Source organism: Pinus tabuliformis, chromosome 6, assembly GCF_031772625.1.
Source record: "Pinus tabuliformis cultivar Carrire ecotype Pingquan chromosome 6, CPIR1, whole genome shotgun sequence".
Taxonomy (NCBI): Eukaryota; Viridiplantae; Streptophyta; class Pinopsida; order Pinales; family Pinaceae; genus Pinus; species Pinus tabuliformis.
Genome location: NC_142292.1, coordinates 1,180,123,339 through 1,180,140,902, shown reverse-complemented (window position 1 = coordinate 1,180,140,902; position 17,564 = coordinate 1,180,123,339). Strand labels below are relative to the sequence as shown.

At 41.8% G+C, this 17,564-nt stretch overlaps 1 protein-coding gene across 3 annotated transcripts in view; it reads right to left on the bottom strand.

The window, feature by feature from the left end:
- LOC149262973 (peptidase uncH-like) overlaps positions 1-17,564 on the bottom strand; it is a 414,879-nt gene that overhangs the window by 305,624 nt on the left and 91,691 nt on the right. For all 3 annotated transcript variants that reach the window (XM_089425545.1, XM_089425540.1, XM_089425535.1), the window contains exon 7: positions 16,304-16,359. In XM_089425545.1, coding sequence (XP_089281671.1) covers positions 16,304-16,359 — 56 coding nt within the window. The remainder of the gene's footprint in view (positions 1-16,303; positions 16,360-17,564) is intronic.

Here is a 17,564-nt window from a genome sequence, read left to right as displayed (position 1 = left end):
ATAGCACATTATAGCCATGGATAGAAGTAACATTCTTCAGATTTGTCTTCTAGATTGGAGGAAAAATTTGCTTGTTTAGCAAGATCAGCTTCACAGGGAGTCTGGTATATAGACAATGGAGCATCAACTCACATGACAGGGGTTAGAGAATATTTTTCTGGCTACAAAGAGGAGCGGATGGACTTCCAGATTACTATGGGAAACAAAATGAAATGTACTCCAGTACGGAGAGGTACCATAGATTTTCAAGGGGAGTCAGGAGCAAGCACCAGCGCTACAGATTTATTGCATGTGCCAGGGTTGGGTATGAACCTGATTTCAGTATCCCAGTTATAGGATAAGGGGTATGATATTCAATTCGTAGGGAACAAAGTGTATGGCAAACACCCGAGCTAGAAAAAGGTAAGACAAATTGGACTTCGAGGTAACAGATTGTACCGGTTACAAATTGATTCGCCAATGGCACTAATAGGCAGTAACAGTAGCAGCGGGAAGGAGCTGAATGAGTTAGGGCATAGGAGAATGAGACATCTACACCATGGAGCACTCAAGATGCTCAAAGAAACGGGAACAGGGGTTCCAGAACTTGAAACCGAGCATGATGATGTGTGCAGAGGATGCGTGCTTCGAAAGTATGCTAAGGCAACATTTCCAAGAACTGACAGCAAAGTTGATGGTGTGTTAGGACTTATACACATATATTTGCGGCCTGATGTCCACTAGAGCTCTCAGCAGTGCCGAATATTTCGCCACCTTTATTGATGATCATTCCAAGAAAACATGGTCTACTTCTTGAAGACCAAGGATGAGGTCTTCGATCGTTTCATAGAGTTTAAAGCTCTCGTGGAGAATGTGACAGGGAAGAAGATCAAGGTGCTTCGTTCAAATAATGGTGGAGAATATATTGATAAAGACTTCACAGATTTATTTGCGAAGGAATCATCAAGAGAGAATGGACAACTCCATAATCCACAGCAGAATGGTGTAGCGGAGCGTAAAAACAGAACCATTGTTGGAGTTGCAACGGCAATGTTATATGACCAAAATCTACCTAGATTTCTATGGGCAAAAGTATGTAACATGTTAGTGTATATTCAAAACAGGACTCCTCATAGAGCATTGGGGAAGAAAATGTCAAATGGAGTCTTCACAGGGAAGAAGCCAGAAGTTAGCCACTTCAAAAATTTTGGTAGCATTGCTTATTGCCATGTGCCAGATAATAAACGGACCAAACTGGATCAGACTGCAAAGAAGGGGTTCTTCGTTGGGTACAACGAAACCTCAAAAGCATTCAAAATCTACATTCCTAGCAATAGGAAGATAGTAGTAAGGTGAGACGTGAAGTTCATGGGGGACCGAGTTTTCAAGAGATCTTGTGAGATGCCTACAGGTGATCAGAATCAGTCAGCAGAAGTTCCTTTACTCCAGCAGCAGGGGCAGCTAGTGGGATAGGCAGGAGCACAGTCACAAGGGTCAAGTACTGTGACCAACACCAGTGTTTCCTCAGGCGCAAGAAATCCAAGGAGTTCTCAGCAGATGGAGCAGCAGAGACAGGATGAGGAGGAGCTGGCAAAACCTCCCACGACTAGTGGTCAAGCCATCAGAGAGGTTCGTCAGACATTAAGAGATGCAGAGGATTTTATTGGAACTCCTAGGACAAACAAGACATAGCATAGACAGCCTGACAAGTATGAAGCATTGGTGGCTTAGGTTACAGAACCTTCGAGCTTTTAGGATGCCGCACAGCATCAAGTATGGGTAGATGCCATGGTGAAAGAATATAGCTCTATCATGACGAATGATGTTTGGGAGGTAGTGCCAAGGCCGGAAGACAGATCAATTGTAGGTTCGAGATGGATCTATAAGATCAAATATGCGGCAGACGGTAGTGTGGAAAAGTACAAGGCTAGGTTCGTGGCAAAGGGGTATGCACAAAAATAAGGGATAGATTATGAGGAGACCTTCGCCCCAGTTTCCAGATACACTTCTATCCGGCCAGTTATATCTCTAGCAGCTCAGAAGAGATGGCAAATTCACCAGATGGACGTCAAGACAACCTTCTTCAACAGGGTGATAGAGGAAGAAGTGTACATAGAACAGCCAGAGGGCTTTGAGACTCATGAGAGGCACACTGTTAAGTTATGGTATGTTCTATGCTTATAACAGTTTACTTCTTTTCCTTATTATATTCCACAAATTAGGAATCACATGTACATAAAGTAAAGTGCAGATAGAACATTAAACGATCGACAGAAAACAAGCCAAGACAAGAGACACAAGATGTGGCAGCTAGCCAGGGACAAACCCCACAATGTGTGGGGAAACCCTTTGATCAAATCTTCTTTTATCTTCAATAATTCAGCAGAGAGAAATAGTACAATAAATCTGATTCATATCAACAGTAGCAAACCCTAGATCAGCAACATCAGCATTAGTGGCTTCATCATCAAACTAAGGCAGACGATATCTCACAAACCAACCGTCGGAACGGCTTGATTCCACCACCAAAAGTTGCGGCTTCCAGAGGAGGTTTAGATGAACCTACAGCGCAATTCAGATGAGGAGATCTTCTAGTCCACGCAGGTCAAACGTTACTTCTGCAGTTGCAGCTTTAGTTTCAGCAGCTTCCGGCTTCAAACTAGGGCAGTTGATATCTTGCAAACCGTCCGTCAGATTGACTTGATTCCACCACCAAAAGTTGCGGCTTTTAGAGGAGGTTCAGATGAACCTACAGTGCAGTTCAGATGAGGAGATTTTCTAGTCCACACAGGTCAATCTTTACTTCTGCAGTTGCAGCTTTGGTTTCAGCAGCTTCCGGCTTCACATGTGTGAGGGAGAGACCCTTTTTTGCGCAATAGAGAAGAGAGTCTTTTCTGCGCAGTAGAGAGAGAGATGCGATGAAATGAGTGAGTCCAAATGAGGAAAAGTCCTCCTGTATTTATACACAATGTTGGTGTTTGAATAGATGCGACTGTTGGGCTTCTGAGCCTACATGAGTTGTAGGTCGGCTTGATAATAATTCCATAATCAAAATAAATTCATATCTCCATGAATACTTATCGGAATTGGATGATCTTTATGTCAATCCTACACCTCTGAACGAGAGGAATCTAATAAAAATATTATCAGCCATGAATAAGATGACCCACATGAAGTTTTGCCCTAGTTGCCAATTTTAACACTCCCTCTCAACTAGGGAGAACTTCATCTGCAATCTGTCTATCGGTCGTTACTATTCATCCATCAAATGCACTGCCCTGTACAACCTGTCCCATGCCCTGCTCTGCTCTATTCTGTCTGTTCTGCTTTATCTTGTTCTGCCCTGTACTGTTCTGTATTGTTCTGCTCTGCTCTTGCATTGTTCTGTTCTGCTCTGCTTTTGTTCGAATTATGAAGAAGAAGAAATGATCGAGGATGTATCATACTGACTCAAAGTCAGTCTCAAAGTATGTACCACTGGTCCCAAACTAGTCTCAACCAACCCGAAGTCAGCGTCATAGTGAGTACAACTCCACTGGTCCCAGACCAGTCTCAACCGACCCGAAGTCAGCTTCATAGTAAGTACCACTCATACCACTGGTCCCAGGCCAGTATCGCAGTCTCAGAGAGTGTACCACTGGTCCCAAACCAGTCTCAACCGACCCGAAGTCAGCGTCATAGTATGTACCACTCTCACTGGTCCCAGACTAGTACTGCAATGACACGAAGTCAGTTTCAGAGTATGTACCACTGGTCCCAGAGCAGTCTCAACCGACCCGAAGTCAGTGTCATAGTATGGTACAACTACCACTGGTCCCAGACCAGTATCATTGATCCCAGATCAATGGAGGTCATCCTAGCGTAGGGAGTACGGTAAATACAATGATGCGTCCATTGGTACTACTATGGTCCCTAACTTCATTTCCCTGCTCATTGATCAGATGAGAGGCACTTCCCATGAGTCTCAGACTGCATGGGTAGGATGCCTCGACAGGAGAACTAATCAATCCTGTCCTCACAGGAGAACACATCAATCCTGCTACAATAGCCATGGAGAATACATCAATCCAGGCCGCCATGGAGAACACATCAATCCAGGCCTCACAGGAGAACACATCAATCCTACTACAATGTCACCACGGGGTGTACATGTATACCACCAGGGGATAGTGAATCATCCTGTGGTCATATGCTGCTCCAAGAAGCACCCCGCACCCCCTGGAGCTCCCAGAGCTCAATGCATCATACATGACCCTCATCGGAGGGTCTTTGAACAACTCCAAGTTGTTCTCGGAAAGTCAGAAATTTTACTTTCCCAAGGGGTTTTGTCAGAATGTCGGCGACCTATTCATCTGTACCGATATGTTGGAGCCTTATAGCTCCCCGCTGCACCATATCTCGAATATAGTGGTATCTGATATCGATATGCTTGGAGCGATCATGAAATATGGGATTCTTTGACAAACGAATCCCACTCTGGTTGTCACAAAGGATCACGGTGGTATCCAATGTAAATCCAAACAGCTCACTGAAGAGCTTTCGCAACCAAACTGCCTCACAGGAGGCCATGCTGGCAGCAAGATACTCTGCTTCGGCGGTGCTCAAGGCCACCGACTTTTGCTTCATGCTCATCCATGATATCGAAGCAGATCCCAAGGAGAAACAACACCCGGAAGTGCTCTTACGGTCCTCCACGTTGCCTGCCCAATTAGCATCTGTGTATCCAAATAGTCTCACATCTCCGGCAGTGTATCTTAACCCATAAGTGATACTGCCACGAAGATATCTCAACAGATTCTTGGCAACAATCCAATGTATGTGGTGGGGTTCAACCATATGTTGACTCAACGTGTTAACTGCGAAGCATATATCTGGACGGGAGTTCACTAAGAATATTAATGCTCCGACGAGTTGCCGATACTCAGTAGCATTTCGTAAAACAAGTCCAGCAGCACTACCGCTTAACTTCTTGAAGTCAAGCTCCATCGGGGTAGTTACAGGCTTGCAGTCCACCATATTGAATCTCTCCAATATCTTCACCACATATTTTCCTTGAGATAGGAAAGTTTCTCCTGGCTTCTACCACACTTCAAGTCCTAGGAAATAGTGCATCAGTCCTAGGTCCTTCATTTCAAATTCAGAAGCCAACTCCCTCTTACATTTGAGAATGAGAGGGTCTGCACCTGTTAGAAAGAGGTCATCCACATACAACACCAGTATGAGAGGTTTATCATCTTCAACCTTAAAGTAAAGGTTAGGATCGGCTTCACTCCTAGTGAATCCCAGCTTCATCAAGTAGCTGTCGATCCTCTCATACCATGCTCGTGGTGCTTGCTTCAGCCCATAGAGAGCCTTCTTCAAACCTGCATACATGAGATTTTCAATCATAAATCTCAAATCCTTTGGGTTGCTCCACGTAGACCTCTTCTTTGATCGAGCCATGCAAGAACGCAGTCTTCACATCCATCTAATGTAGGTTCCATCCTTGTGAAGTGGCAAGGGCTATGATCGAGCGGATGGTCGTATATCTGGCAACAGGTGCAAATATCTCATCATAGTTTATACCTTCCTTCTGGGAGAAACCACGAGCAACAAAACAAGCCTTATACTTTTCCGTACTTCCATCTGCTGCATGCTTTATCTTGTAAAGCCATTTGGAAGTAACAATTGTTTTGTCCTGGGGTCTGGGAACTACTTCCCAGACATCATTCTTCATGATAGACTCATATTCTTCGGTCATAGCATCCTTCCATACTTGATGCTTGATGGCTCATTTTGTATGATCGTGCTCATGATGGTCAGGTATCCCTGATACCTATTAGGTTTCTTACTTTCACGAAAGGTTCCTCGGGGTGCAGCATGTCCTTTAGCATCATCAAGTAGCCCCCTAAGCCATGAAGGCCTCTTCCTAGAAGAGGAAGGCTCATGTGGAGGAGGATCAATCGGATCCATGGGTTCTTCTACATCAGGCATTGATTCATCATCCTTTTCTTTCAGTTCCCTGGTGTCAGCTTCTTGAGAGCTCCTCAAAGTCGGAAGATTGTTCACCTTGCTGAGAGCCATATCTTCGTCAAAGGTGACATCATGACTAATTACGACTTCCCTTTGACCGGCTACATAGATTCTATAGCCTTTAGTATTTTCACCATAGCCCACGAAAATTCCCTTCTTTCCAGATGCACCCAATTTATTTCTTTTCTCTTTTGGCACATGAAAATATATAGGGCTTCCAAAAATTCTAAAATGAGAAACATTAGGTTTCTTACCGGTGAACTTTTCTTCAAGAGTCTTGGAACCCAATGCTTGATGAGGGCATCGATTTTGTACATACACGGAAGTGTTTGCAGCTTTAGCCCATAAAAACTTCGGAAGTCTTTGATCATGTAGCATGGCCCGAACAACTTCCATAATCGTGCGGTTCTTCCTTTCCGCCACACCATTCTGTTCAGGAGTATATGGTGTAGTCGTCTCCCTCTTGATGCTAGCCTCTTTACAAAAATCATGGAACTCATTATATTCATATTCAGTCCCATTATCAGTTCTTAAGATCTTGATCTTCTTTTCGGTTTGATTCTCGATCAGGGCTTTGAAGTGTCGAAACCAAGAGAACACTTCATCCTTCTTTTTCAAGAAGTATATCTAGGTCTTTCAAGAATAGTCATCTGTAAAAGTAAGATAATATGAATATCCTCCCAAGGAGTTCACAGGCATCATACCAGATATGTCTGAGTGAACTAGTTGTAATATATCGGAGGTCTTGCTTTGACTTGAAGGGAATGGTCCCCTTTTGAGCTTTCCTTCGGCACATCCCGGACATACACCTTCTTTCTCTACTTGGAATTCGGGCATCCTTGTTACCATCTATCTTACATTGGGTAGAGCTTTGTAATGAAGGTGGGCAAACCTCCGATGCCAAAGTTCGGACTAAAGAGTTGTGTCACAAGACATGACACCTAGCGGACTTCCACCGACCTGATATAAAGAATCAACTCGAAACCCAAGAGTGAAAGCATCTTTAACATTATTTTTCCATATACGTACCTTGCCATCACTGAAGGTTACCTTGTAGCCTTTGTCTTCCATTGCCGAGATGGATACCAGGTTCTTTTTGAGATCAGGTACATATAATACATCTTGTAAGTGAATCGTATTACCTAGGTTTCTTTCTCTACCAGATTATGGAGTACTTCTTTGTAACCAATGAAGTGTCTTGAGGCACCACTATCAATGAGCCAAATTCCCATTGAGTCCGAAGGAGCGGAGATAAATAGAGCAGCTGGTAGATAAGCCTGCTTATTGTCAACAGTGTTAGATTCATACCTAGAATTTCTAGCCTTCTTGAATGGTTGCCCTCTTCCTTGATTTCCAGCATTCCTTTTACCTTTGTTGTTAAATTTTCCATTCCTTCGATTACCATGAGAGGGATTTTGATCATCGTCACAGTGAGAGTCCTTTCTATCAGGACATTCCCTTGCATAGTGACCTGCTTTATTGCAAATGAAACATCATCCTTTTCTTCCACCCTTAGGTCCAGCCTTTCTTTTTTATTTAGACCCAGAATTATTTATTTTCTTAGCATGAGAAGAAAAAGCAGCAGGAGGACCTTTAGGCAAGGGCATTTCTTGCTCTTCTACCCTTGTTTCTTCATGAATGCATCTAGCCATTAATTCCTTGAAACCAGGAATTACATTATTGTTCAGAAGATTAGTCCTGGACACGTACCATTCGGATGGTAATCCTCCAAGAGTTGTGAGTGCCATTTCTCTATCAGTAATAGTCTCCCCAATAGATAGGAGATCGTTCTTGATCTCGGTGATTCTTAAGAAGTATGCTTGCATACTCTCATCTTTACCCTTCTTGATTTCCCTCAGCTTGTTTCTAAGAAACAAAACTTGATTTGCATCATTAACTTTAAATAAACTCACCAGTCTATCGTAGATTTCCTTGGAGGTGTCTAGTTCAGAGATGTACGCCACCAAGCACTTGTCGATAGAGTCCCGGATGATCTTCTTCACTTTAATTTCTTCGTTCTTCCATTTGTTCTTGGCAACAGGAGGTGCATTTGAAGGAGGCTCAACAATATTGCCTCTCACATGAGCCAACACTCCTTGATCCTCAAGGGTTAGATCGATAGACATCTTCCATCCGTGATAGTCAGCTTTCTCACGGAGCTTGTCTTCGGCAGGAAAGAGTGTTGAGGACCCCATCGTTCTTTTAGGATAGTCTTGCCAATCTTCTCTTCGGTGATTGCTCTTGCTCTTGCTTGGGCTTTGTCTTCACCTCAGCACTGATACCATGTTAAGTTATGGTATGTTCTATGCTTATAACAGTTTACTTCTTTTCCTTATTATATTCCACAGATTAGGAATCACATGTACATAAAGTAAAGTGCAGATAGAACATTAAACGATCGACAGAAAACAAGCCAAGACAAGAGACACAAGATGTGGTGGCTAGCCAGGGACAAACCCCACAATGTGTGGGGAAACCCTTTGATCAAATCTTCTTTTATCTTCAATAATTCAGCAGAGAGAAATAGTACAATAAATCTCATTCATATCGGCAGTAGCAAACCCTAGATCAGCAGCATCAGCATTAGCGACTTCATCATCAAACTAGGGCAGACGATATCTAACAAACCGACCATCGGATCGGCTTGATTCCACCACCAAAAGTTGTGGCTTCCAGAGGAGGTTCAGATGAACCTACAGTGCAGTTCAGATGAGGAGATCTTTTAGTCCACGCAGATCAAACTTTACTTCTGCAGTTGCAGCGTTAGTTTCGGCAGCTTCCGGCTTCAAACTAGGGCAATCGATATCTTGCAAATCGTCCATCGGATTGACTTGATTCCACCACCAAAAGTTGCGGCTTTCAGAGGAGGTTCAGATGAACCTACAGCGCAGTTCAGGTGAGGAGATCTTCTAGTCCACGTAGTTCAATCTTTACTTCTCGAGTTGCAGCTTCAGTTTCAGCGGCTTCCGACTTCACATGTGTGAGGGAGAGATCCTTTTCTGCGCAGTAGAGAAGAGAGTCTTTTCTGCGCGATAGAGAGAGAGAGATGTGATGAGATGAGTGAGTCCAAATGAAGAAAAGACCTATATTTATACAAAATGTTGGTGTTTAAATAGATGCGATTGTTGGGCTTCTGTGCCTACATGAGTTGTAGGTCGGCTTGATAATAATTCCATAATCAAAATAAATTCATATCTCCATGAATACTTATCGGAATTGGATGATCTTTATATCAATCCTACACCTCTCAACGAAAGGAATCTAATAAACATATTATCAGCCATGAATAAAATGACCCACATGAAGTTTTGCCCTAGTTGTCAATTTTAACACACACGCATGTGTGCAAATTGAAGAGAGCTCTATACGGGCTCAAGCAGGCTCCCAGGGCATGGTATGGTAGAATTGACAGCTACTTGCAGTAGATGGAATTCGTTAAGAGTGACGCAGATCCCAAACTTTATTTGATGGTAGAGGGTGAGCCATTTATTCTAGTTTTGTATGTGGATGATCTATTTTTGACAAGATTGTCAGGGCTCATAGAGGATTGCAAGAGGAACCTGGCAGTAGAATTTGACATCAAGGATTTGAGGTTGATGCACTATTTCCTAGGATTGGAAGTGTGGCAAAAGGATGGGGAGATCTTCCTTTGGCATGGAAGATAAGCTACAGATATTCTGAAGAGGTTCAGAATGCAGAATTGCATACCCATGTCTATGACCATGATCACCAACTGGAAGAAGATAGATGCATCAGATGACAAGGATGTCGACACTTTGTATAGACAGCTTATTGGGTCTCTCATATATTTGGTCAACACTCACCCAGATATCTGCTTCGCAGTCAATACACTTAGTCAATTCATGGTAGAGCTTAAGAGGGTACATTGGGCAGCAAACAGTGATATTCTAAGGTATGTTCGCGGCACAATCAAGTATGGATTGAGATATACTCGAGGGGGTGACGTCAGAGTTTGTGGGTACACAGATGCAAATTGGGCAGGTAGTTCAGTGGACAGGAAAAGTACCTCCAGGTACTGGTTCAGTGTTGGATCAGGGATGGTTTCTTGGTGCAGCAGGAAGCAGAAGTTAGTAGCACTGAGCTCTACAGAAGCAGAGTATATGGTAGCCAGCATAGCTATGTGCGAAGATATATGGCTTCGAAAGCTGCTAGTAAGCTTGTTCAGGAAGAGGTTGGAGGTGACCAATGTCTATTGTGATAATCAGAGTTGCATAAAGCTCTCTGAGAATCCAGTGTTTCATGAGAAGTTGAAGCACATTGATATTCGGTGTAACTTCATTAGGGATAGTGTACAACAGGCAGCACACCAGCGACAATATGTTCCCACAAAAGAGAAAGTTGCAGATATACTCAGGAAAGCTCAAGGGAGAGCGAAGTTCGTCTATTTTAGAAAACAGATGGGAATGGTGGAGAACCCGTTTCAGTAGCAGGGGCAGGGTATTTTGGATATTTTCAGTTGCAGATGTTGCGATTGCAACAACAACAGATGAAGACGGAGTTCCAGTGCAAATGCAGTGTTGGCAGCAATTCAGCAGGGTCAGCAGCAACACATGCAATGTATATCAAAGTTGCGCAGTGGTTGGTGGGCAGTTTGGCCAGACATTAGTAGCGTGACAGGAGATGATGCAGAGACAGGGTGTGCAGTAGCACTAGAACACATTCCTCGCTAAGAGGGAATGTTAGTTTTTTTAGCATAGGATGTGTTCTAGCCATGAAATTTGGTGGAGAGGCTAGAATACATGAGATCTTCAAAACCCAAAAATCATTTTTGGAAATTCCCCCTAGAAGTGTCTCAATTAGATTATTAACCAATTTTTTAAATATTTCCTAAGTCTAAACTTAGGGAATATGGTTAATTAATCAATATTAATTGAAATAAGGTGTGAATCATCTAGAAACTCACACGAATCGATCCAGAGATGATCCTAGCCATTGATTAAGTTCTAATCTTGGTCGTTGGTGCTCCAACAGTGGATTATAAGAGAAAGTCGATATGGTGATTGAGAAATCATCCAGTGCAGATATTCAGTTGCCCAGGAAATTCGATTTTCTCAGAGGCAGTAACTCAGCAGAGTAGATAGAGTCAGAGGGTGAGTAGCAGGTGGAAGATTTCTAGTTCCCGGAAGAGGCAAGAGAAGGAAGACCAAAATCTCCAGATGGCCAGCGTAAGCTCTGCGCAGAAGATGACGCAAGGGGCTTAGCACAGAGGCTGGGGAAGTGATTTCGGAAGCAGAAAATAGTTGTGGGGTGAGAAAAAATTCTCATGATATTTTTGTCAGTATTTTCCTCATATTATATTGCCAGCTGGGCATCTAAATTATTGTACTCAGAATTGCTGCTAAACATTAATAATAAAACCCTCATCTGCTGCATCGGTTTTCCAAAGTTGGGTTTTTCTAAAGACAATTATCCAAAAATAATTGTTGAAATTATTGGATGTGTGCTAGAATTTCTCAGTTTCCAGTGTTTTATTTTCCGCACTATTTTGATGGTGAAAATTGCAGTTGTGATTTTATTCGTTATTTGTCATAACAAATAAACTGCATAAATAATTTTTGAGTTAGAAGAATAATTTCTAGTAAGCTGCAATAGGTAAAATTTCATAGTCAACATAATGCCTAAATGGAAAAATCAACATCAATTGTGTGCCAAAAGAGAGAGCTCCATCAAAGGTGAATATCCGTGACATATGCCAATAAGCTTCAAATTTCCTAAGGCACTCGTAGTAGGAAGTTCCACCACCTCAAGTCATATCAAATAACAAAATTAATCATGTTGGAATTGTTACCGCTCAAACTAGCAGGGGACCTAAGGGGGATCCCTAAAGGGAAAATGTTAGGCCAAGGGCAACAAATGGAGACTTAGCCCACCTTCACCTCAGTTAAGGCTCCCTTCTATTTATGAACTTTCACCAATGGGAGGAGACCCAGTATGTGTGGAGTCACCAATGAAGTATAAGTCAATGGATATTAGTGACTCAAATAAACCTTTTCCCAGAAGAATTTGAAGGATGGATCTTGCTTGCTCTCTAAGCAAGGTATTATGTATTCTAGGGAGAGGAGGAAAGGATTTGAGGGTTAGGTTTATGGGATAAGACTTGTGAAGGAGTTCCCCAATCCCTAAAATCCTTGTTAGAATAGGTATCCCAGATGGTTCTTGAAGAATGGTCTTTCATCGGAAGGGGACCACACGAACCCAAGTGGACCCAGTCTAGGGTATGAGGAAAGAATGTAGCAACCAATGATATTCTTATCCTAGACAAGGTGGGGAAAGGATCAAAGAAATTTTTTCACACGAAGATGTTTTAACCCTATGAGGTACTAGTCTCAAGGATGGCAAGGCAAGTTTTGATCCCGAAGCTAGGGCATGGCTTTTCTCCCAACTCCACCATCGGAATGTCTTCAAAATAGGAGGAGAGCTAGAGGAAAGGCTAGCACAGGAGACCCTAGGAGATCGAAATTTTTTGATGGCTAGCTTGTCGGGAAATTGATGCGCTAGGTACCCCAATGTGGCTAGACTTGGGAGGAGGTGGAAGAATATGGTTTTTAGTGACCACGCTTGGTATATCAGTGCCTTAATATTTGGGAGAATGGAGTCTATGTTGAGTATGAGTAGGATTTCATGGTTCCCAGTCAAGGAGCCCTCAAGATCACTTCACTAGCCTTCTAGGTCAAAAGGAAGCAACCTTGCAACTTTTATACTTTGATGTGCAAAGGGAATAGCTTATGAAGGTCAAATTATTTGATAAAATTACCCCTAGGAGATTTCGCTCATATTACATGGCCCATACATTGAGAGATGTTATAATATAGACAAATTCCACAAATTTAAGTAGTAAATACATGCAACAATTAGCCCTAGAACAGCGAAAATCCCAATCCAACATTTATGACAAAAGTAAACAAGAATAACATCAAAAAGCACGTACTTACATGTAATAGAGTATATCCAACCATTCACAATTGGCAATAGAGAAGCTACAAAAGAAAATAAACCAATATCCACACATCAAAACTCATCCATAAAGCTCCAATTCATCCTCTAGAAAAGTGTGAAAATCTCAAGAGAGATAAGAGATCCAAACAAAAGTGATGATCAACAAATGAGCTCATCTCACTTGTATTTATACACAACTTAGGAGTTCGAATTAGCCTCCTTGGCCTACATAAGCCCCAAAAATAAAATAATGTTTTAATAATACAACTTTTGGTGACAAGCCCACCAAATTAGCTCATAAATGGAAAAGTAAGCCTCTCAAGAGGTCAAATAATAATATATGCATGTTGTAGGGTCCTCTAAGAGGCCTAATGAGATCCATGGGTGCCACAATGAAGAATAGGACCCTCAAAAGCAGTGGACAAGGAGTTGGCCCCTTGTAATAACCTGTGGTGCTCCAAATGACATGTGGGGGCACACAAGTGTCCTCATGGGTCTCTACACAAATCGAAGATGCTTGTAGATTTCTTGCAAGGTCTAAGATGATGGTGTAGGTGATGCCATATCATCGTGCAAGTCCTAGATCATTTGCCAAGTGTATGGTGTAGACTGGGATCGGATGGGCATGATGGATCAGGTGCATCCTCCTCGTCCAATAAGTGAACCACGAGCAACCTCTGAATGGCTGTGGGGATCCATAGAGTGAAATTTGTTGTTGTGGAGGCCCATGGTTTTCAACGCTCACCCTACATGTGCCAATGTAGCCCTCTAGAGGATTAAGACCCCGTATAGGGAGACCAAACCCCAAATGGAAACAATTTGCAATCCTGCATAAGATCCAATGTGTCCCCTAGCTTTCCAGTACAACAATTCATTAGAGAAATCGAGTAAAGTACCTTACCTAATCATGGACCATGGGTGGGGACTTCATAATGACCTACCCTTCCATAATGGGCTTCGGGATGTGCCAATGTCTCCTAAACTCCAAATGGGGTTAACCAAATACCCTATTAGGTGGTTTCTACTTCTAAAGGGGATAATATTCAAGGTACATCCTTCAAAGGGTGGTGGCATGTGACAAATATGGTGAATGAAGTAGGGGATGAGAAGGGGCAGCCCTGGGTCACATGTTGGGGTGCAAGGGTAGCTAATAAGAGGGAAGCCCACACTTAGGTTTAAAATGAATAGGAGGGAACAATAGTGGTACATGAGGTGCCCTAACCTTGATTTTTCGACCCTTCTTTTATGCCTTTTTCCTTTTTATGATTTTCTTTGATTAACTGCTCGGGGCTTAAGGGGTTAGAGCATGATGTATAATATATAGCAGTGAAATCCCCCTTTTAAGGTGGGGCGGTTCATCGCCCACCAGGGGTTGGGACAATCATGGGTTCTTATATGATGAAGAAGGCTCATAGAACCTATATGAACCAAGGTGATGGCCATAATGATGGGGTAGAGCTCATGTATTGGCTTTTTCCCACGTTGTAAATGTATTTGTCCCAAGTTCCAACCATCTTTTGCATCTTGTGGTACATTTTCCTGTTGATTGTGGCCATATATGCTTTTAACCTTCTTTTCAGCTGCATCAACCTCTGGGCTTCATTTCAAGCCATGACCCAAGGTGTGCGCAAGGGGAAGGGGCAAGCTAACCCTATGTGGACCCAATGGAGGAAAGTGGACCCAGGTGGGAAAAATGATGGATGGGATAATAATGAATGGAAAGAGGGTAATATAAATGGATAAGGGAGCGAGACCACGCAACCAAAATCGTGGTTTCCCATGAAATACCATCCCTGGAATCAAATGGTCAGTAAAAGAGATCCCACGGAACTAGAATCCAAGGTTAATTCTTAAAAGGGGTCTAAGGGACAGAAGCACAGACCTAGCCCATTTTTTCCGTTGAATTCCCCCATTAATCCATGCCCAGAAGTGTCCATGATAAGCAAACTACAATAATCAATTTCCAAATAACAAGGCATACCTTTAGGTTCGGGAGGCCCACCATCAAACATACGATCATGGGAGATGGAAGAGGGACCACATGGTTGGCTCAGGTGGTGGAGAATATGGCACAATGAGCTAGCTACTAGTTGCAAGGGGCTGCTGGCTGCCGACTAAGGACCATCTTGGAGAAAAAAAATTCTCCTAGAGATATTACCCACAAAATGGTGGGTAACAGGGACCATATGAAAGGGATATTTATGCCAAGGTATAAACCACAAATAAGATAAACCACTAAAGTGTTAGCACAAGCATTCTAGGCATCATGCACCACCATACAACATATAATCATGTCCCACCACCTAGCCGGGTACAACATAAGAAAAGAGAACATGTGAAACACCACACTAAGTGACATCAATAATATAACATCATCATGCCAAATCACCAAGATGCTCCAAAGACAATATAGTGCCATGTCAATACCTCATATCAAAATCATCCAACTCCTTGGGGGGTTACAACCATCATACATAAGCCAAAGTGTAGCATTCTCTAGTTATCATGAACAAATATGCCCATGCAACACCATGATGAAGTAGCATTATCTATAACCATCAAAAGATATGCAACCACAAAGATAGAACCAATAGAGGAACCAAGACGATCTATCACAAAGGAGAGATAAGTATCATCCAACCAAGGAAATCAAGTAAACAAATGATATAACGATCTCCAAATAAGAACAAAGCTCAGGAAGGTGTCAAATTTCCATGTTCTAAAATGTGTGATAAACTCACACAAGGTTAAACCTCATATACAATATGAGGGGTAACAATCAATAATGTGAAAATGAAAAGGACACCACCAAGTTAAGTGGGAGATAGGCCGTAGGCTAAATGTGTAAAGATGACCTGGAAGATGTAAACTTGGACATAAAGAAAAATCATTCCATGAAATATAGATCATTTTGAAGATCAAGAAGCAAGTAAATTTCACTATATTAACAACCATAATAAATTAAAAACAAGGACCCATGAGAAAGTGTGATCTTCCTTGTATTAACACTCTTATCAATTAAACTACAAAGTAACATAATAAACAATTAAAGTTACATATATAGTATGTAGATTTGCTTAAAGACAAGAAAGAGATGAAACCCTCCCCAATGACTTTCCAAAAAGAGACAAAACAACTTTCTCCAATGACTTTTCAAGGCATATATTCAATTGATATATATATATATATATATATTCAAATGTTCAATAAGAAGATGGCCAATAGATCAATTTTATTTCGTAATCAAATGAGCATTGCTACAATAATTTTGGGACAAAAAATGATGAAAAAAATAAATGTATTCCCTAACTTTACAGGTAGCAAAAAAATCACAAATATAGAAATAGCTAGTTACCCATTTGTATAAATTCCAGAATCCACTCTTCCTATCTGTAACAAAGAAAAGTTCTCCTGCAACACAAAGATGAGAAAATATAATTTTGTTGGCATCCAATGAATTACCCTAAAGTTTGTCAACAAGACTAGAAAGTATAGCGAACATAAATCCATAGTGGGAGTGCAAAATCAAATCCTCTCAATACTCTACTAAAAGTGGAAAGAAGATTAAATAATTAGCCAATAGAAATAAAATAAGTAGGGCAGATAAAAAACCATGCCAATCATAGAATGAAGGCACCAGGCTATGCAAAAACAAGAAGCAATGTGAGAGGAGAAATGTAATGTTCCAACACTAAAAACTGCCCAAAAATTCCTTCAAAGTTTTAACTTTCCTGTAGCAGACTTTTAACAAACATTTTGCATGTTAGTTCTGTCATAAACTAAGGAGATGCTACAGCAAACACATTTAAATATTTCTGCAAACATGTAATAGATAAACTGCAACAAATGCAACAGCCATTAAATTTGCACAATAGATTCACCCCAAAATGGCACCATCACTATATTAGTGTGAAAATTTCTCAAAAAAGCAAAACTGGAAATATTCTTCTAACTAATAAATTAATTAACAGTTTATTTTGTTTGCAGCAAAATAATGAAACATTCACACTGCAATTTCTTCACCAAAATAAATACTGCGGAAGAAAAAATGGAACTAAGAAAATACTGGCACACACAAAAAAATATCACACAGTTGTTTTTGGACAAAAATCCCAGAAAATCCCAATGTGGGAAAACTGATGCAGCAGCTGAGGGTTTGTATTATTAACCAGCAGTAAGAAAATTCTGAGTACAATTGGATGCCGAAAACTGGCAATCCTACAGAGAAAATACTGGCAAAAATTTTGTGAGGAATTTTCCTCGCCCCCACAAGCAATACTGGCTCAATCAAGCCAATAGAATTGCCTCTCCAACTACCTCTACGCAGGCCCTGCATCACTTCTGCGCATGCCTGAAACTCGCTGGCTCGAAACTACGTTGAATCAGCTACTGACTGACTGTCACTAGTCTGGAAGCCTCTGGCTTGGCCCTCTGGAATTTCTTCCGGCCACTAGCACCTAAAACGACCCTTCCTCCAGCTAAATCGAATTGCCCTCTAAAGGCTACTGTGCAGCCCTTGTGCAACCTCTTTGTGGCTATCTCTGCCTCTCTGCAAGCTACTCTCTGAAATTGGAAGACTTCCTCCGGACTCACTGTCTTTGCCCCTCTCTGTCTCT